General features: G+C 46.9%; 1 protein-coding gene across 2 annotated transcripts in view; it reads right to left on the bottom strand.

Annotated features, from left to right (window-relative positions):
• The window catches only part of IGSF21 (immunoglobin superfamily member 21), a 463002-nt gene that overhangs the window by 314726 nt on the left and 126719 nt on the right, over positions 1-21557 (bottom strand). For both annotated transcript variants that reach the window (XM_066572610.1, XM_066572611.1), the window contains exon 2: positions 17550-17662. In XM_066572610.1, the coding sequence (XP_066428707.1) occupies positions 17550-17662 (113 nt within the window). The remainder of the gene's footprint in view (positions 1-17549; positions 17663-21557) is intronic.

Here is a 21557-nt window from a genome sequence, read left to right as displayed (position 1 = left end):
TCTTTGTAATCAATTAGAATTTTATTGCATCAATGCATCTAAAATACAAAAACACAGTAACTTTGCCATCAGTCTTAGTTATAGAGATCTGGCGGAGACCTATATGTCTCCATGGTTACAGACTACAAGCAATCCCAGTGTAGTCGGATCCTGTAGCCATGTGTTAACCTTCCTTCTGACCCCTTCATGCTTAAGGGCTCATGTCCACGGGCAAAATGTTATTTAAAATCCGCAGCGGATCTCCCGCGCGCGGATCCGCACCCCATAGGGATGCATTGACCACCCGCGGGTAGATAAATACCCGCGGATCGTCAATAAAAGGCATTTTAAAAAAAATGGAGCATGAAAAAATCTGGACCATGCTCCATTTTCATGCGGGTCTCCCGCGGGGACGGCTCCCGCGGGCTTCTATTGAAGCCTATGGAAGCCGTCCGGATCCGCGGGACACAAAAATCATATTTTACTCACCCGCTCCGGTTCTTCTCGTCTCCGCGGCGCCATCTTCTCTCAGCCGCGGCCGGATCATTTTGCTTCGGCCCGGCGCATGCGCGGGGCACGTCACCGACGTCATCGTGCACATCCGCCGAGCCGAAGAATGAAGATCCGGCCGCGACGAGAGAAGATGACGCCGCCGCGAAGAGAAGAAACGGAGCGGATCGGAGGTAAGTTTATTCTCATTTATTTGCATTTTCAGCGCTCATGTCCGCGGGGCAGGAGGGACCCGCTGCAGATTCTACATGTAGAATCTGCAGCGGATCTGATTTTCCCCGTGGACATGAGGCCTTAGTTAGAGGTGTTGTTTTAGCACCAGTATGTGAGGTGAATACTTTCTTCAACCTCCATCATGGAAATGCTTCATATTACTATAGAAGGGAATTACTGTATGAGCTGATATACTGTATTGGCCAAACACTGTTAATATTTGATCGCAGAACAACTCAGTTGTTAGTTGTTCTGCTATTTGGCTCTACTATAACCCCCCTCCCCCCCAGTACTCCAGGATTACAGTAAAGTCTAATAGTATAACAACCAGATGACCACAAGAATAATAGAGATGAAGCCCATAACACAATGGGAAACACTAAGACAGAACTAGGGCTTGTTAATAGATGGGATTGTTTCCCCACACACACACAGACTTATAACAAGGCACAGACATGGATGTGAATAGTTTGCACTTAAAAGAATACCAGAACAGAATGAGTAGAAAAATAAGTAAATCCTTAAATAGTCCACTGATAAAGATGTGAAGGTTTAATAGTCTCTGAATTAGTGTTAGGGGGTCACCAGGCCAGAGTGTTACTGTGCTATAGATTTCTCATACTTCCCATTCACGCATGAATCCTCTTGAACAATTCAACCATCTGTTGAAAGTGTTAAAAGCGGTTATAAACTTGGACTCACAAATTCTTCTATGGCTTTGTGATTTGAAATTGCCTTTGAGTATAATAACTTTCATATGTTCTTTTTTGTGTCCGTGACTAGAGATGTGCTCGGCTACAGGTAATTCTGTCTTTCTTTCATTGTGTGGTGATGCGATCTCATCTTGGCTTTCGTTTTTTGTCCTGTTTCTCCAACATAAAAGCCCCCAACAGGACATTCACTGCACAGGAACACAACATATAATTTTCAGGCGGTTATCATTGTTGATAGATAATATGGGCAACAGGGTATAGTAACTGGATAATGAAACCAACAGTAGAAACAGAAATTATATACATAATATTAACTCCCCTTACTACATTCCCTACATTTATGTCCCCAATGCTGACCCCAACACCAGAGACCACTGTCCCTAAATAGCCCTTAGTTATTCCTACTGGTGAACCTGTCCGAAATGCTGACCTTGAGAACAAAAGGGAACTAGAGCCCAGACAAAAAGCCAAACAAGCCAGTTGAATAATGACACAAAGCTAGGCAAATACAAGAAGGGGATGATAAGACAAAAACCAAAGCTTGGGGAAAAGACTATATTTGACCACTACAGGACCAAGATCGCACCGACAAGGAGAAACTAGACTAGAACAAGTAACTAGAATGAAGGAATCCTGCAGAGAAATGCAAAGTCCTACATCTAGACAAAATAAATTGTTAAAAGCATATACAAAATGGGAGGAGTTAAGCAGCAGCACATGTGATAAAGACAGGGATATTAATAGATCATAGACTGAACATGAGTCACCAGTGTGATGCAGCAGAAAAAAAGGCAAACACAATTCTGGGATGTATTAAGAGAAGCATAGAGTCTAGATCATGTGAGGTCATTATCCCCCTCTACTCTTCCTTAGTCAGACCTTATCTGGAATACTAGCTTGAGGAAGGCACAACAGTGCCGAAACGTCGCATTCATTTGTAATGGGGTAATAAAACGCTTTTATACCTTCATACATCCGTTTATGCTGCCAGTTCATCATTCATATGGACACTCATCTGGAATACTGTGTCCAGTTCTGGGCACCCCACTTTAAAAAAGACATAGACAAACTGGAGCAAGTTCAGAGAAGAGTTACCAGGATGGTGATCGGTCTGCAAATCATGTCCTGTGAGGAACGGTTAAAGGATCTGGGAATGTTTAGCTTGCAGAAGAGAAGGCTGAGAGGAGACTTAATAGCTGTCTACAAATTTCTGAAGGGCTGTCACACTGCAGAGGGATCAGCCCTATTCTCATCTGCACAAGGAAAGACTAGAAGCAATGGGATGAAACTGAAAGGAAGGAGACACAGATTAGATATTAGACAGTGAGGGTGATCAATGAGTGGAACAGGTTGCCACGGGAAGTGGTGAGTTCTCCTTCAATGGAAGTCTTCAGTGGCTGGACAGTCATCAGTCTGGGATGATTTAGTGAATCCTGCACTGAGCAGGGGGTTGGACCCGATAACCCTAGAGTTCCCTTCCAACTCTACCATTCTATGATTCTATTATTTACTTTGAAACCTAGAAATCTGCAGACGTCTTAATGCAACTTTGGATGTGACCACAGTATACGATTAAATGTATATTGTTACTGCTATCACCAACAACCAGACTGCAGAAGCCAGGGATACCTAAAGGGAGGCTAGACAATGACAAAGTCATCCCTAGAAGAGGTTGGTTGAGCCATGAAGTCAGGTGACCTGCTCCAATAAATCAGCTATAGACGAGTTATGTAGAAACTGCCCCAACAAACAACAGTCTAGAAGGCAGGAGAGGACGATCCACCGGAATCACTGCTGGTCAAAATGGATATAAAGAAAAACATTTAACACAAAACAGATGTAGCAAACACTAACTTGATATTTATGTAATATGATAACGTAGACACAATGTATCACATTGCACAGTCATGGTGATGACTGCTACATCTGTACTATTATGTGTGGATATCTGAAGAAACAGATTCCAAGGATGTAACTTATCTCTGAACTCACTTTCACTCCCCCACAGTAAGTCCCCCTGTCCACGGGCGTTGCCGTATCCCATGGTGGATCTCCGCCACAAGGAAACAAGAGCCGCAGACGAATCTCCGCCGACAGATAGGCTGACCGCTGAGAATCGCGGCAATTCACAGCTGCGAATTGCCGGCCGCGAGTGAAGAATCGCAATGATTCTCCGCTCGTGAACAGGGGTCCGGCGCTTTCCATAGCAACACTATGGAAAGCTTCAGATGGCGAGATTCGCTGGCGAAATCACATCCATGGACAGGGGGCCTAAACCGTAATCCAACCCATGCGCTGTATTATAATACATCCCCAGAACTCCTGAGCCCAGAAATAATACAGCGGACTCCTAGATGCTTCATTATTATACAAAGTGCAGGTCATTGGCCATTCTAAGGACCATTCACACAGGACGATTATCGTTAAGGATCGTTCAGACTCTCGCGCTCCTGCGGGAATTTGAACGACAGTCCTCCTGTATAAATGCATGCAGCAAATGAACGAAAGCCCTCCCCGATCCGCTCCGCCTCCATACCGGCAGCACTCCCAACGATGCCGGCAGTACTCGCTCCTGTGCAACAGCAGGAGCGAGCACCACTGGGACGCACTGTTGGGCATCGTTTGCCGGACAGTTCGTCCCGGCGCTTTAGACTCCTTTTTACACGAAGCGATCAATTGTTCCCACGATCCAACGATTGAACGATGACAGAATTCGCTTGTGCAAGCAGACAAATCATTCCCAATTGCGTTTGCACATCATTCAGTCTTTTGTATTCCCTGTACAGTGAATGTGAACGATTAAAAGATCGCTGTTCACACGCAACAATGTGCGAATGAGCGAACGATTATTACATAAAGTGAACTACGGAAGAGAAGCGAATGAATTCCCGTCCGTCCTTGAACGGTCGGCCAGGTTTACACTAACGATCATCTTCCAATTTGTATGTCCGCTAATTATCCCGTGTACAAGGGCCCTCGCTGCGGGGGAGGGAAAGTGAGTTCAGAGCTAATGATGACATCCTTGGATTCCGCTCGCTTCGACTTTCCATCCGCTTTCATAGTGACAGATTTCCTTTAAGGTAAAGTTTCAGCGTCAACTTGTCAGAAAAAGGCAAAATGAGTTCTGCCGACTCCGGGGGGGTTTGCTGGCATCGCTATACCCTAAGGAAGAGGGGCTTGGATCTGACAACTTCATTCCCTCGCTTCTGCTGCTGCCAAGGCGGAGAATCAGCTGGAGGGAAAAAAATCAAGACGGTGCGAGGGTCTCAGGTCTGACAACCAGATTCTCACTGTTTTGCTGCAGCCAAGAAGATAAGCCGAAAGAAGAGAAGAAGAAATAGTCGTTTGTAAACACGGCGAAGCTGAGAAGGATGGAAATCCCCCAAAGCCAAGAGCAGAGATATACACACAGTATATAGAAATCTATGGACTCCATCTGATCGGGGCAGAGCGGCCCGCAGACATTAATTACACATAATGTCCGTATTGTTGTGCCGCCTCTTTACTCCGCGGAAGAACAATGGATAAACAAGTGAAGCCTTTGTTTGCTCTTTCTTTGCTGGTTGCGGAGTTTTTCCTACAGCGGCGGAGAATAAAAGCTGCACAATTAGCAGGACTCGGGGCCGGGAGATGCCTATAAATAAACCGCAATACCCTGCCAGCTATTCCTCACGCATTAAAGGAAGGATTGCATTCAGCGACGGAGAAACACTGGTCTCCAGAGAAGTGCGGGCCAAGGAGGAAAAGCAAACACAAAGCACATCACACGGGGCATATATTACACCGGCGGTAATGCTGCGATCGGGCGCGGGGACGGGGCACGCTGCCCAACGCATCGGGACAAAGGATGACTGACAACCAGCTCTGTGAGGCTGAAATGTGCAGAGCGGTTGTCACTTCCCCTCCCCCGCACAACCTATAGACAGTAAAAACAGTAACTCAGCAGGGGGCGACACTGAGCAGGGGAAGAGGTTGCTTTAGATGGAACGATTCTCGCCCGTCAGTCATTTTATGCATCATTGGCTCGTTCACTTCAGGCCGGGTTCACACGAGCAGATTTGCATTGCGTAATCCGTGCGGAGGATCCGCAGTAAATCGCATGCATTGGAAGGTGTGTACTTTTGCTTTTTCTTTTCATACTCGAAGATACGAATCGCGTATTCCGCGAATGGAGGAAAAAAAAAATCGCAGCATGCTCTATTTTGCAGACTCCACGCGGATGGCCTCTATTGAAGTCAGTGGAGGCCGTCCTACCTGCGGCCATTACGCAATTAACACCATGTATGGGCCGCTGGTACACGCGTCATCGCCTAGCGACGGCGTGGGAGATACAAATACTGGAAGAAAAAAAGAATCTGTACTGCACTTGACCGACGGCGGTCATCCACATTACAGATAACGCAGGCATGCGGGGTCGTCGGCGGGGGTCACAGCTGGACCCTGCATGCGGAATCTGCCTCACCTGTGTGAAACCGGCCTAAAACAGTGCTGATTCAGTCTTTCACATTTGCTACTATGAAAGACTGAAGCACTCCCGCAGCGGAGGTTTGCAGAGTTCCTCCCATTGTTGTCATCGAGTGCACCTTGCACAGGGTGCGATCCTGCTGCCGGCTCTGTTGAAAACAATGGGTGCGCGATTTTGACGCCCGTGTGAAGGCGGCCTAAGAGAACGAATTCTCATTCTTGGTTCAATTGCTGCCAGGATTTACCCCAAGTATCAGCCCATGTAAAAGGGCCCTGAGGAGGTTCCAGGCCAAGGGCTCATTCCCACGGGCCTATGCGGATTTTGGCCTTTCTGTCATTTTTTTTACACTCGTGATCACTATGTATTCATGCGCACAAAAAACGCAGGACAGGCAAATAGTTTGTAATCACAAATAGGTGGTGAAAATGGCTTATTAGTATCATATGTTCTATTTCCCTGCGCAACAGAATTGGGCACCCAAGATACGCGCTTGTGAACGAACCTACTGAAATCAATGGGTCCTATTCACTGCATATTGCACGCAAATACGGCCGTGTGAATCCAGCCTGAGCCAACATGGCTGCGCCATTCACTTCTATGGGACGGATTGAGATCCATACGCTTGGCGGACTCAGTGCGCCCCATACAAGTGAATGGAGTGGCAGGCAAGAGTCCGCTTTACCTCTCCGTTCACATGTGGCAATCGGCTGCAGTGGTCTCAAGATTTCCAGGGGTCGCAGTGGTGGGACCCCCAGAGATCAGATATTTATGCCCTATCCTACTGACAGGGGATAAATGACTTTAAGAGTAAAACCCCTTTAATGCCCAGATATTTCAGTGATTCCTCTAAGGTCCATGCTGGGGTGGAAATTCATGGTGTCAGACTAGAAACAATTAAAGCGACCCTCCAGTCCTGGGACAAAATTGACCAGAGGCATGTGGGGGGGGGGGTATTTCCTGCCATTGTTCTTCCTGTTCGGTTTCAGGTTCTGTTTTTCAGATTGCTGCTACAATTTTTTAACTGCCTAGTGCTCTGCTCTCTGATTGGCCAGCGCGTATCACATGGCCAATCAGAGAGCAGGTATAGAGTGTTGGTAGTCTAACAATACAAACACACTGTAGGGATTAGGCAGTCGGAACATTCATCAGCCATCTTGGACAACCAAAAATGGGGCCCGAAACTGGAAAATCAGAGGGACAACGGCGCAGAAGACCAACCACAGGTAATATAATCCCACTCATTTCAAAATCGGAGAGTTGTGAGTAAATCTGAAAATGTGTGTCAGATTGGGAAGAGATATAGGTGGTTTGAGAAAACAACCATGTCTATATACAGCACGCCGCTAGTTTGTAATCGTTGCCCTGAGCTGATACACTTTAGACATGAGATTTCACACAGATGTTAGGTACATCGCTAATATTAGACTATGGGGCGGTTGCATGAACTCACTGACCTCATAGACTAATGTTAGAGGCGACATCACACTGCCGCCATAGTCGTGGCTCCTACATGTGGAAACATTCCTCCAGAGGAGAAGCAGGTGAGAAATAACAAGCAGTGGAAATGAGTCTGGACTGTCAGCCAAAAGTCTCCACGGGTGGGGCCGGTAGATTAGCAGACGGAGCACACGCTAATCTATAGTGTAACGGTCTTCACTTGGCAGCAGAATTGGCAACACCATCTTTAGATCTGGGACCCAGTCTTGGACTCACAGCCTCTGCGGGATCAAGTTACGGTCTCTTTAGGGACACAACAGGCCTTAATCGGCTCTAGGGCCATAAATACCCGCACACAGGGATATGCACTTATAGTCTCTATGGTGGCGAGCCCTCCAGCCTCACAGCAGGTCGCTGACCGGAGCTCGCTCAGCCTCCATGGCCAAGAGGATCCAGGCCGCTCTTGTAGCTCATTGCTTCTGACTGCACCCAACCCCTTCCACAGTCACAGCCCGGACGTGACTGCAGAGGGTCTCACAACTCATTCTCGTCAGCTGAACTTCTACAGATAGCGACCATCTGGTTACGGCTCGCCACTGAGTGGGTCTCCCAACAACTACTACACTTGTGTGCCACGCACTGCCTTTTGTACCACCTACAGGCACCTCCTTGTGGGGCAAGACGTGCCATACCATTCATCCTACAGACTCACAAGCCTGTTCAGCCCGGTGACCGGTTAGGCAAGCCTTAAAGGGGTTATCCTACAATAGACTTATCACCCATCCGAAAATAAGGAGGAGACTGAATGAAGTGTGAGTTACGCAGCACCGCTCTATTAATATCAATGGGGCCGACCGGAACGGCCGAGTCCAAGCGCCCAGCTACCTCCAGCAGTTCCACTGTAGACGAATGCAGCACACTGCTTGTGCCACCGTCGCTCCATTCAATCTCCTCCTCACTGCACAGGTGACATTAGACCAGGAAACGGGACCCCCATTCTCTGGATTGGTGGGGTTCCCAGCGGTGAGACCCCCACCGATCAGACCTTTATCCCCTATCCTATAGATATATGATAAAAGTCATTTCTGGTACAGTCCCTTTAAAGGGGTTTGCCAAGTTATAAGGTTATCCTCCATCCACAGGACAGGGGATATCTTTGGCTTGGTGGGGGTCCGACTGCTGGGACTCTCACCGATCCTGAGAATGGGGATCCGGTCAGTCCCCGGGTGACTAGAGCAGAGATCGCACAGGTGACCTTCTGCTCCACTTACTTCAGATTAAACACTTTGGCTGCTGTCATTATAGGGAATGGAGCAACGAGCGACATGCGGCGCGACCTCCACTCCTTCCACTCGGGGACAGACCAGACCCCTATTCTCGGGAACAGTGGAGGGGTGCAGCAGTGAGACCCCCGCCGATTAGACTGATCACCCACCCAGTGGATAGATAACAGTCACTCTCGGTACAAGCCCAAACCGTGATCGGGACCGCATGCACCATGTCCACGGGGGGCCCGTCCGGGTCCTGTTACAGTTGCACATATAGCATTTCCTCCACCCCCTTTACACGCTGCCACAAGACCCGAGTTGAAACAATGTAACGAAGCTCCTGGAAATAGACACATTAAACTTTTCTCATTCAGAATTATCTCAAACGGAAACAAAAAATGAATCCCAGCTGAAATCTACAGCACGGAAAAAACTAACCGGCGGTGCTAAAGCCGCAAGGATGTGGGATTGAGAGATTAGAGCTGCGGAGGCTGCAAGAGGATTATTCAGGAAGCGCCAGAGAGATTACGGCTGGAGAAGAAAAAAAATGATTTTATCTAAATTGCTAAGAAAAAGGAAGTGCGTTCCCGGGATGGATGCTGGCGACGCCGCACCGCGGGATTCTGGGTAAATAATTCAGGCCGCACAAATAAAGACATTGCTGTAATCCATGTTCTGTATCATTAAAATTTCATTTTGGACATAACAGAGGCATTACCGGCAGGGCCGGCGCCACGGACGGCTCCCATCTACCACGTCATAGTCTCTACAATCCGTGCATTGTGCCGCGCTCCGGGACGGGCCATTGTGCGGTACAATGGAGGCACGCTCACATAATGGACGGGGCTGGGAGATGAATGCGGACGGCGACCTAGTTTAAATAATTAATGGGATGATATTTTGTATACTTTTTACAATGACGGATTTGGTGCTTCGAAGAATTAGAGCAGAGCCGGGCGATGGGAATCACCGTCACCACGAACAGGAAACCGTCTCCTTCTGATGCTCACATGACCAGATTTGAATCGCGGATTTCGCGATCGGCATCTGTTCAGACTTTCCGCGGTAAAAAGCAGGCATTGAAAGGCATGTGTTTTCGATCTTTCCTTCAGACTTGCGGATACGCATTCCGTGACCGGAAGAAAAATCGCAGCATGCTCTACTTTACTGTGGATTCTGGGCTCCCGCGCTCCCGCATGCGGAATCCAACCCGCCGATGTAGATGTAGGAAGCATTAACGTGACATTTCACGCATTATACCTCCGCTACCATTTACTACAATGCTGGAAACTGCGCCGGCATGTTAACAGTTGCTACATTATTGATCTGGGATTGACAAGCCGACTGTTAGGGGGATTCACAACTGGCTGAGTGATCGTACTCAGAGGGGTCATAAATGGCTGCATGTCCAAGTGGAAGAATGTATCAAGTGGGGTACCACAAGGTTCTGTCCTAGGCCCAGTGTTGGTCAACATTTATATGAATGATCTGGAGGGGGGAATTGATGGGAAACTGATCAAATTTGCTGATGACACAAAGCTAGGAGGGATAGCTAACACTAGGGAAGAGAGAGGATTCAAAAAGATCTAGAAAAGCTTGAACAGTGGGCAGCGACTAACAGAATGGTATTTAACAAGGAGAAATGCAAAGTCCTACATCTGGGCAAGAAAAATGAAGAAAGCACATACAGAAAGGGAGGAATTGGGGTAAGCAGCAGCACATGTGAAAAAGACTTGGGTATACTAATAGATCATAGACTGAATATGAGTCAACAATGTGATGCAGCAGCCAAAAAGGCAAACACAATTCTGGGATGTATTAAGAGAAGCATAGAGTCTAGATCACTTGAGGTCATTATACCCCTCTACTCTTCCTTAGTCAGACCTCATCTGGAATACTGTGTCCAGTTCTGGGCACCCCACTTTAAAAAAGACATAGACAAACTGGAGCAAGTTCAGAGAAGAGTTGCCAAGATGGTGAACGGTCTGCAAATCATGTCCTATGAGGAACGGTTAAAGGATCTGGGAATGTTTAGCTTGCAGAAGAGAAGGCTGAGATGACACTTAATAGCCGTCTACAAATATCTGAAGGGCTGTCACAGTGCAGAGGGATCAGCCCTATTCTCATCTGCACAAGGAAAGACTAGAAGCAATGGGATGAAAGGGAGGAGACACAGATTAGATATTAGGCAGTGAGGGGATCAATGAGTGGAACAGGTTACCACAGGAGGTGGGGAGTTGAAATGTTCAAACAAAGACTGAACAGACATCTCTCTGGGATGATTTAGTGATCCTGCACTGAGCAGGGGGTCGGACCCGATGACCCTGGAGGTCCCTTCCAACTTTACCATTTTAGGATATTCTATAATATACATGTGTACAATAGAGGCAGCAGCTATGGGGCTCCTGAGACGAGCGAGCCTGATCCAGACTGGAGACATCCTCTTTGCTCTGCACTGTATCACCTTTAGGCCTCTTTCACACGAGCGTCAATATCGCGTCCAGGTTAGCAGCGCAATAAAATCACGACAATCGCTGCCGGAAATCATTCCACAAACAAGTCCCGAGCTGAAATCTTCTCATCATTCACTCCGCCAGCTGCGACATTTTGCGGACAAATTGAGCTGCTGATCGGAATTCCCTTCGGTCAGCAAAGATCCTCCTAATGACTTAAATTGAGGCACCTGTCATCCTCTCCCGGCCCTGCACGCAGCTAAACTCCCTCCCCTCCCTATTTTTCCAGCTCACATAGAAGTCAATGGTGGCTGCAGCGTTTTTCGGTCCAAAGATAGGGCAAGACCTATATTTTTCCGCAGCAGGATATTTTGGTCGCTGACTTCAGTCGCTTATGTGCCAGATTATTTGGTCATTGGTCGGAATGCCTCCATAGGGAACCACCGGTTCTAATAGTCGTGATTGTATTGTGTGGCTAACTTAACGCTCGTGTGAACGAGGCCTTAGGACGTGTCCACACGGGGCAGACTTGCTGCGAGATGTCCGCAATAGACGCAACAGGTCCGCAGTGGAAAATCTGCATCAAAAACTGCGCCATTTGGTACGGATTTTGGTGTGGATCTCACCCCCTCATTACTAGACGGGGAATCCGCACCAAACACCCGCTGCTATAATTAACACGTTGCAGATTTTGACGTGGATTTTGCGCTAAGGATCTGCTACTTAATCCTTCTCACAGCTGAGGGTTTGTTATAATTGTATCCAGTCTGGACAATCCTCTGTGAGCTAAACACCCCAGCAGGATGAATCTCTCTCCCGATTCTGCCAATGCTGATGTCATACGGTCCCTCGTTGTGACATCACTAGTGGCGGTGGGGACTGGCATACTTGCCAGCTGTCAAACAATGAATAGCGGGACAATGTCATGTGCGCTCAGCACTCAGCGGCAAATATTTTAGCGTCAAGTTCCACCTCTAACCGCGCCGAAACCCAACTAGTTACCTTTTCGCCACCATATAGTTATAGTGTAGTCCTTTTTGCAACACTGAGTTGTGGTGCCCCCTTAATGCCCCACTCAGTAATTATCCCCCGTTTGTGTCACTTACCGTAATAGTGCGCCCTAACAGTAGAAATACCCCCTTGATGTCTCCAGTGATGCCCCCAAACAGTGAGGATTCCCCTAGTGCCCCTAATGATGCTCCCATATAGAAAAAGTGCCCCACTTTATGCTACCATTCAGTAATAATGCTATGTTATTCCACCATCAGTAATAATGCCCAGCTATGCCCCCTATCAGTAATAATGGCCGCTATTCCCCAATCAGTAGTAATGCTCCTCCCGATGCCCAATCATTAATAACTATCCCGTTTTGCCCCATCGGTCATAATGACACCCCCCCCCCCCTTGTATCCCATAAGTACTAATGCTGCGCCTTATGCCCCCATCAATAATAATACTCCCGCTTACATCCCCATCAGTAATAACGCCCGCTTATACCCCCATCAGTAACAAACGCCCGCTTACGCCCCCATCAGTAATAACGCCCGCTTACACCCCCATCAGTAACAAACGCCCGCTTACACCCCCATCAGTAACAAACGCCCGCTTACACCCCCATCAGTAACAAACGCCCGCTTACGCCCCAATCAGTAATAACGCCCGCTTACGCCCCAATCAGTAATAACGCCCGCTTACGCCCCAATCAGTAATAACGCCCGCTTACGCCCTTATCAGTAATAACGCCCGCTTACGCCCCCATCAGTAATAACGCCCGCTTACGCCCCAATCAGTAATAACGCCCGCTTACGCCCCAATCAGTAATAACGCCCGCTTACGCCCCAATCAGTAATAACGCCCGCTTACGCCCCAATCAGTAATAACGCCCGCTTACACCCTTATCAGTAATAACGCCCGCTTACGCCCCCATCAGTAATAACGCCCGCTTACGCCCCCATCAGTAATAATGCCTGCTTACGCCCCCATCAGTAACAAACGCCCGCTTACGCCCCCATCAGTAATAACGCCCGCTTACGCCCCCATTAGTAATAACGCCCGCTTACGCCCCCATCAGTAAGAACGCCCGCTTACGTCCCCATCGGTAATAACGCCCGCTTACGCCCCCATTAGTAATAACGCCCGCTTACGCCCCCATCAGTAAGAACGCCCGCTTACGCCCCCATCGGTAATAACGCCTGCTTACGCCCCCATCAGTAATAACGCCCGCTTACGCCCCCATCAGTAATAACGCCCGCTTACGCCCCCATCAGTAAGAACGCCCGCTTACACCCCCATCAGTAGATTCCCTTTTATGCTGTAAAATAAATAAATGAGAAGATTTGAATAACATATAAAGATATAAAGTATCCAAAAAAGAAAGGGGCTTCTTGGGGGCACTATTATTATTATGGGGGTACCTGGGGCACTATGACTTCATAAGGGTCCCAACGGTGGCGTTATTACTTCATGGAGGTACAAAAGGAGCATTATTGCTGTGTGAGAGCACAAGGGACATACCACTGTGTGGGGCACTAAGAGGGGCAATATTACTGGGGGGGCAGACAATGGCACTTGTAGTGTTAACATCTGGGGACAATAATGGGCACTGTCTGACCCTGCTGTTATAGGGGTGCAGTCAGTATATTTTTGGGTAGGTAATTCTAGTTATGACAAGTCTTGCTGCTTGCATACACCGTACCGCTCAGCAGGTCCAGAAATACGGGCAGATAGAGCCGCAATACGCACATGATGAGCAGCAGGATTTGTGTAGGTTAAGAAAGGGTTAATAGGATGCAGGTAAAGTACGGACCCAAAGATGTCTGTGCTGCAATCATTACAGAAATAAGTCATGGCTGGAAGAAATCTTTATGGTGGTCTGGGCAGGATGGAAAAGACAGGAATAGTGAAGCCAGAGAGTACGTCACTTGTGAGTTACTACATCTACCTGTACTCACCTGTATGGTCTGCGGATCAGCCAGCTAGAACTGGTATCTATGTGGTCCCTATGTGGTGGTAATACCGCTCTATGTATAACCACTGTGTATAGCATGGTTAGGATGGGCTTCAGTGAGGCCGGGTTCTGGTCAGTAGATTCACTTTTGGGTTCGGACACTAATCTGCATCATCAGCGCAAGCATTCACCCGTACGCAACTGTTATGAAATTAGCTATATAGAGATTGAATATAGTTCTTGGTTTTGGTACCGTACTTATGGCAGGGTGTTGGTTCTGGTGCTGTACTTATGTTCGGAGCTTGATTCTGGTGCTGTATGTGCATACTGAGGTTAGTTCTGGTGCAGCATTTACGTTAAATAGATAAATAGGTAGAGGCCGGCCTCACAAGGGTGTAAGCACTGTTGCGCACGCCTTAGAAGGAAAAGGCTTTTTTGCACGCGTATTCGCGTATTTCACCGCACTTTTTCTGCTCGCATTTCTGCACGGTAAACGAGCGCACTGATTTAAATAACTAATTAGTTTCTAAGGTGTTCTTTCTCCAGCGGAATTACGAAGTGTATCACACAACTCCTCGCGTATCGCACGCACATTTGCGCACCCCCCAATGACTTCTACAGGGCCCTTTGATGCACAAATGTGCATTAATATAGAGCACGTTCTAGCTTTTTTTGGCGCGGCTGAACATGCGCACGCAAAATCCATAGATGTGAACGAGCCCATTGATATCAGCGGGTTCCATTCACTGTGTATTGTGTGAAGGAGCCCCAAGGGTGGAAACACACAATGTGCTGACGGTACACCGCCCAATTATACCCATCCTCAGTGGCTACTGCCCGCACCATGTTTGCCATTATTTGTGCTCCCATTAGCGGTCGGCATAGTTTGTCTTTGTGCAGCCAACTGCACCCTGTGCTTCCACTTGTAGGACCGACCTCGACTTACGGACCGGTGCTATGTGCTTGACGTCAGGCTAAAATATGCACCCGATAGCATCCATCAATTCACGCAGTGGTTGAGGCATTCAGGAGCAGCGATCGGTGTGACTGCGTGCCGAGTAACGTTTCGAGGCTGGCTCCTCCCCCTTCCTCAGACAATGCCAGTATAGGAACTGAATCAATGGATGCGATTCACACTGGATGATTACATCGCGGCACTCGTTACCTGAAGTGGGGACAGACAACTTCTGGAGATAAAACCGTTCACACGTAGGGAAGGCGTCGCGGTTTTGCTGCGCAATTTCCACAGCCGATCCGCAGATTAGCATCACAGCACAGTTGTAGCAGAAAACTGGCAGCATTTTTTTCCCCTTACTCAGTAACCAGAAGCCCCCGGCAGTCCGGACCCCCGTGAGACTCGGGCAGCCTATCAGCCACAATGGTGGTAGTTAAGGGACGACATCACCAACATTTTGTTTTTACATGAATTAAGCCCCATTTCTTGAATCCGCTTTTATTTTGCGCTTATTTATCCTGTTGTCTGTACACGCCTCTGGGGGCGGCCATCTTTTCTCAGCTACATTTAACAGCATTTAGAGAAATGCTTTACAGCAGCTTCACGGGCCATTCGCACAACAGACAGGAGGGGATCCATTGACTTGTATGGGAGACTGCTCTAGATATGCTCTGTGACCTGTGCAGGGAGGGGGAGGAGGTGAGCTGTGATATCACTTACTGTGAATGCTAGATCTTGTGTTATCTGTACGTAGGGGTCTGGGATATCAGTGAAATGACTGCTGAAAAGTTTTCCCTACAGAACAGGAAGTATCCGACTATTATTAGGCTCTGTGCTCAGTGTGAAAATGTAAAAATGAAAAAAAAAAACACTAAAAATTCTTTAAAAATATGTTTAACGTAAAAATGTGATCTCTATAATATAATATATAACGGGACTTGTCTGCAGTTTTTTTTTTGGTAATAGCAAAATTGTGACAGAAAACTGCAAACTAATCACACAAACGTTTTAGTCACGCGACCAAAGTTGCTGTGTAGCCCTAGCCTAAGACTCAGTGTTACAGTGCGGCCCTGTGATCTTCATGTCATGTGACCAAAGTCCCCGTACAGTCCCAGCCTAAGGCCTGGCACGATGTTGAATCTCCCATCCCCTGTGCGAATCCGCCGGATCCTTCAGAATTTAACCCCTCACTCTCTGGCCAGGAATGGCGGCAGCTGCTAGTAAAACCGTACCATGGGGAAATCTGAGGAGTGGCGGGTCTGTACTGCCAATGACCGCCTGACTGCAGACAAACTCAGGATCAGTACAGAATAAGTGATGTATGTACACAGTGACTCCACAAGCAGAATAGTGAATACAGCTCTGGAGTATAATACAGGATGTAACTCAGGGTCAGTACAGGATAAGTAATGTATGTACTCAGTGACTCCACCAGCAGAATAGTGAGTGCAGCTCTGGAGTATAATACAGGATGTAACTCAGGAGCAGTACAGGATAAGTAATGTATGTACACAGTGACTCCACCAGCAGAATAGTGAGTGCAGCTCTGGAGTATAATACAGGATGTAACTCAGGGTCAGTACAGGATAAGTAATGTATGTACACAGTGACTGCACCAGCAGAATAGTGAGTGCAGCTCTGGAGTATAATACAGGATGTAACTCAGGATCAGTACAGGATATGTAATGTATGTACACAGTGACTCCACCAGCAGAATAGTGAGTACAGCTCTGGGGTATAATACAGGATGTAACTCAGGAGCAGTACAGGATAAGTAATGTATGTACACAGTGACTCCACCAGCAGAACAGTGAGTGCAGCTCTGGAGGATAATACAGGATGTAACTCAGGATCAGTACAGGATAAGTAATATATGTACACAGTGACTCCACTAGCAGAACAGTGAGTGCAGCTCTGGAGTATAATACAGGATGTAACTCAGGGTCAGTACAGCATAAGTAATGTATGTACACAGTGACTCCACCAGCAGAATACTGAGTGCAGCTCTGGCGTATAATACAGGATGTAACATAGGAATAGTACATAATAAGTATTGTATGAACACAATGACTCCACCAGCAGAATAGTGAGTGCAGCTCTGGAGTATAATACAGGATGTAACTCAGCATCAGTACAGGATAAGTAATGTATGTACACAGTGACTCCACCAGCAGAATAGTGAGTGCAGCTCTGGAGTATAATACAGGATGTAACTTAGGATCAGCACAGGATAAGTAATCTATGTACACTGTGACTCCACCAACAGAATAGTGAGTGTAGCTCTGGAGTATAATACAGGATGTAACTCAGGAGCAGTACAGGATAAGTAATGTACACAGTGACTCCACCAGCAGCTGAATAGTGAGTGCAGCTCTGGAGTATAATACAGGATGTGATGCAGGAGCCCTAATGGATGGTGTCAGAGGTGGACATGAGCCTTAAGGATCTTCCTCATACAGATACATTCCTGGAGCTTCTCTGTACACTTTACTATATACATAAGTTTTGATCTTTCACATGTCTCATATCCATGGCGTTGATGTCAGTATTTCTAGAACTAGGCGGTTTTCAGTCTGTAGTGAGGATGTATTAATGACCTGCTTTCTTACCCGGTACCACACAATTTCTCGCATCCTGCCATCCGTCCTGAAGTTGCATTTCAGAGTCACTGCATCTCCAACCACCACCGGAGGAAGGGGCTCAATGGTGACCGTTAAATAACCTAGAAGGGAAGAAGACATTCCGTAAGTGTTGGTCTTGTACAGATACATAGAAGCAGCTTGTGTTGGACTGAGATCCGTTCTAGGAAAGCTGGGGTAGTTGCAGGATGACACCCATGGGAGCTGCAAGGTGACCTCACTGACTCGCTCCAGACACTACGGCCACCATCATAGCGCCAATAGGGGTCATCCCCCAACTCTCCCAGACACGAGAATGTCATAATCCATGACCCTCCTACCCCCCTCCCCCCCCCCCCCCCGCAGGACTCTTATAATGGACATAAGAGTTGTCCCCAAACTTTCCCAGAAGTAGCTCAGTAGAAAGAGGAGGCAATGAGATAAATCACAACTTCATCCGTCTGGTAACAGACAGCGGGATTACATTCAAACACTATTGATTCTGGAGACCGTCCGCAGGAACGTCTCTGGACTCGGCGTAAAGTTGGCTCAGACCTATCAGATCCATCGTAAACAGAGAACATAACCGAGACCCTAAGCTGTGAGAAGTGCAGAAGAGACTGAAGCCGCCGCTCGGTCAATATGGCTCCGGGCTGCGTCTTCTCACTTCTCTATGGAGAATGTAAGACAAGAAGAAACTGGAAAAGCGGCGAATCGGAGATCACGGATGATTATTTATAAAACCCGTGTCCAGAAGGGAGAGAAAAGCGAGCAGCGGAATAATTACACAATGTCACGAGGTCCGCAGCTCCGGAGATCGCAGCTGTAAAGACATGAACGCGGCCAGAATCCTATCTCTATATTTGTCAGAGCTCCTAACCTATATAATTACATGCTGACTCCCTGCTGTCACCACTAGGGGGAGCTCACTGCTATTATAGAGTTCCAAGCATTACTTGTAGGTAGCATTTAACCCCTTCAAAACCAGAGATTTTTGGTTTTTACATTTTCCTCTTGTTTTTTGGTCTGTGCCAGTATTCAAAAAGAGGTCATGGGGCGCATCAACGAAGTCTAGGGTCACATGACGAGAACATTGTTCTTCCCATCTACAAGTCACTGGTCAGACCACACATGGAATATTAAGGACAGTTTTGGGCACCGGTACTCAAGAAGGACATATCAGAACATGAGCGGGTACAAAGGTGGCAACTCAAGTAGTAAATAGAATGGGTGGACTACAATACCCAGAGAGGTCATCGAAATTGGGATGATTAAGTTTAGAAAAAAAGAGGGCTGAGGGGCGACCTAATAACTATGTACAGATATATCAGGGGTCAGTACAGAGATCTCTTCCATCATCTAGGGGAGCAGCCTTCACTAGGACCCAGGCTGCCCCCCTACAATTGTCTCACTGGAGGTCTGATCGGGTGTAGCTGTGTTCAATGTTGATCGCAGCATGTACGAGGTTAACAGAGGGAGGGCACTCCCTCTGTGATGTCATGTTGTTGCAGAGGGTCAATGGACATCAGGTCTGCCGTGGCTTACCCTAGCAAGAATAGGGATAATACACTGCAGTTCAGAAGTATTGTAGTGTATTATCTGTGTAATCATTGGATCACAGGTTAAAGTCTTTTACAGGAACATTAAAAAAGGAGGAAAAAAAAACTGTCAAAAAAACGTAAAATACATTTTTATTTACACTTTTCCCTTTACTAAAAAAATGCTCAAAAAACATGTTTAGTATCAGCCATCTGTAACAAACAGGCTGTACAATAATCGGAACGCACTTTATCCTACGTGAGAAATGATTTTAAAAAAAGAGAAAAACATAGTTAACCAAACAAAGCTGTTTTTTGGTTCATTTCACCTCCTAAAAATGCAAGAAAAGTTATCAAAAAAAAAAAATCATATGTGCCAATAAAAACTGCAGCCCATCACACGAAAAAAAAAAAATCAAGCGCTCACAGATCGCCGTCCATGGGAAAATAAGACAGAAGTTCTCGGTATTTGAATACAATGATGTGAAAAACTAAATATTTTTAATTAAAAAAAAACGGTTTTATTGCGCAAAAGCATCAAAACATAAAAAAAATTATAGTTTTGGAATAGCCATAATTGTTTTAACCCCCCCCCCCCAAAAAAAAAGTTATCAGGTCATTAAAAAATACGAACGGCAGAACTGATCTGTTAATAGAACGAAATCAATAAACGTTACACAATACATGAAAAGCGCATCAAAACGGTACCAATAAAAACTACCGCTCGCCGCGCCACGAGCCGCGTACACCAAGAAATAGCTATGGATGTTGGAAAGTGGAGGTGAAAATCTAAAATGTCATGCCATCCTGAAGCACCAAACAAGGCTGCGTCCCTAAGGGGTTAACGCCGCATCCCCCCACCGCACAAGTGCGGCAAAAAAGTTGCGCGTTGCAGGTAAAAACTTTGGTTGTGCATTTCTTTCCGGAAACACCATAAAATGTGCGCATTTTGGCAGAAGCGCGTCTCCCTGACCCCTGCACACAACCCTCGGGGGCGCCAGCGGACGAGCGTGATGAAGCGGCGCACGTAGAAGTCTATAGTCTTGGCTGATAAGACGGCTCCTCGCCCCTCATCTGACACTGCAGGTAACATCGGCGCCGGTTATTTTTGTCTTAGGATTCGGTAAATGATTTCATTCTCGGTAGAAAAAAGAAAGCAATTATCCGCCAAGTGGCCCCAAAACACTCAGCAAGCACCCCTGTAGGAGCCTCCCTGCAATAATAGCACCTGCCAAGAGCTCAGCCCTCCCTGACTCAGCACATCACATTCTGCTTCTCCAGCGATTCTCCGCTGCGTCTGGGGGATCCTTACATCTTTGGAAAGTTACTTTGAAAGTGAAAGGGTTAATTAAAGAGCCGCCATCCGTTAAACACGTGAAAAAAAAAAAAAAAAAAGGAGGAATAAAAAAATTCTTTTCATTCTCACAAACAAGATTAATTTGCATCTCGCAGGTCGTATGCAAATTAGGCGCATACAAAATTACAGCAGGATGAAGAGAGCGACAGCGCTGCGAAGATCTAATGATGTAACAGGAGCAGCGAACGCACGAAGGGGGCGGGAGGGGATCAGTGGTGCCAAGGAGGTAGAAGACGGGTAGAACAGCCGATATTTGATACATGATCGTTTCTGACACAACAGAGGATACAAATGTTGCAATCGTCATTTTTGCAGCATTGTGACTGCTGAGCGACGGCTTTCCGTACAGCAGACTGGCGCAGGTGTTGGTGTTCCGGGGAAGATGGCACAATGGGTTGAGGCCGAGGCGACACACAGACTTTTGTATCAAGATTCCTCCATTTTATCTATTAAACGGCGGGTTGATTAATCAAGTTTTTAAGTTAAAGGGCTGGCCATGTGAAAAAAAAAAATCAAAAATTCTTAAAAAAGTGTTTAGAAGGGTTCGTCCGAGTCATGCAACCGCCTCTCATCAGGTGTAGAATAACACATCGGCTGATACTGCTCTCTCTCAGCTTCCCCCCCCCCGCCACCAGCTCCTGCCTGTGATGTCCTGTAAGCCTTCTGCTCCAGCCAATCACAGTGATGATCACCGAGCGCTGTCATTGGCTGCAGCAGCTTGTTTATAGATGGCGCAGGCAGCCTGTAAAGAGGTCATTGGCAGGGAAGTCGTAGCCAATGGCAGAGATGAGAAGAGATATCGGATGGTTTGTCATTTTACAGTATGGAGACCCAGCGAGAGGCCTCTACATAACTCAGACAACCCCTTTAAGAATTTGTAATGCTTTTCTTTTTTTTTTCATTTTTGATGTCACATTCTGTTGAAAACAATCCTGAAATCTTGCAGTTCTCACACTGACCACTAGGCCTAATAGTCTGACACTTCCTGTTGTGTAGACAAGACCTCTCAGTTGTCATCTCATTATCATCACTGGCAGGAACACCTATATGTAGATAACACAGGATCCACCATTCACAATAGATAATGTCACAGCTCACCTCCTT

This window comes from Eleutherodactylus coqui, chromosome 6 (genome assembly GCF_035609145.1).
Source record: "Eleutherodactylus coqui strain aEleCoq1 chromosome 6, aEleCoq1.hap1, whole genome shotgun sequence".
Taxonomy (NCBI): Eukaryota; Metazoa; Chordata; class Amphibia; order Anura; family Eleutherodactylidae; genus Eleutherodactylus; species Eleutherodactylus coqui.
Note: the sequence above shows the minus strand (reverse complement) of the source record. Positions and strands in the feature narration are given on the sequence as shown.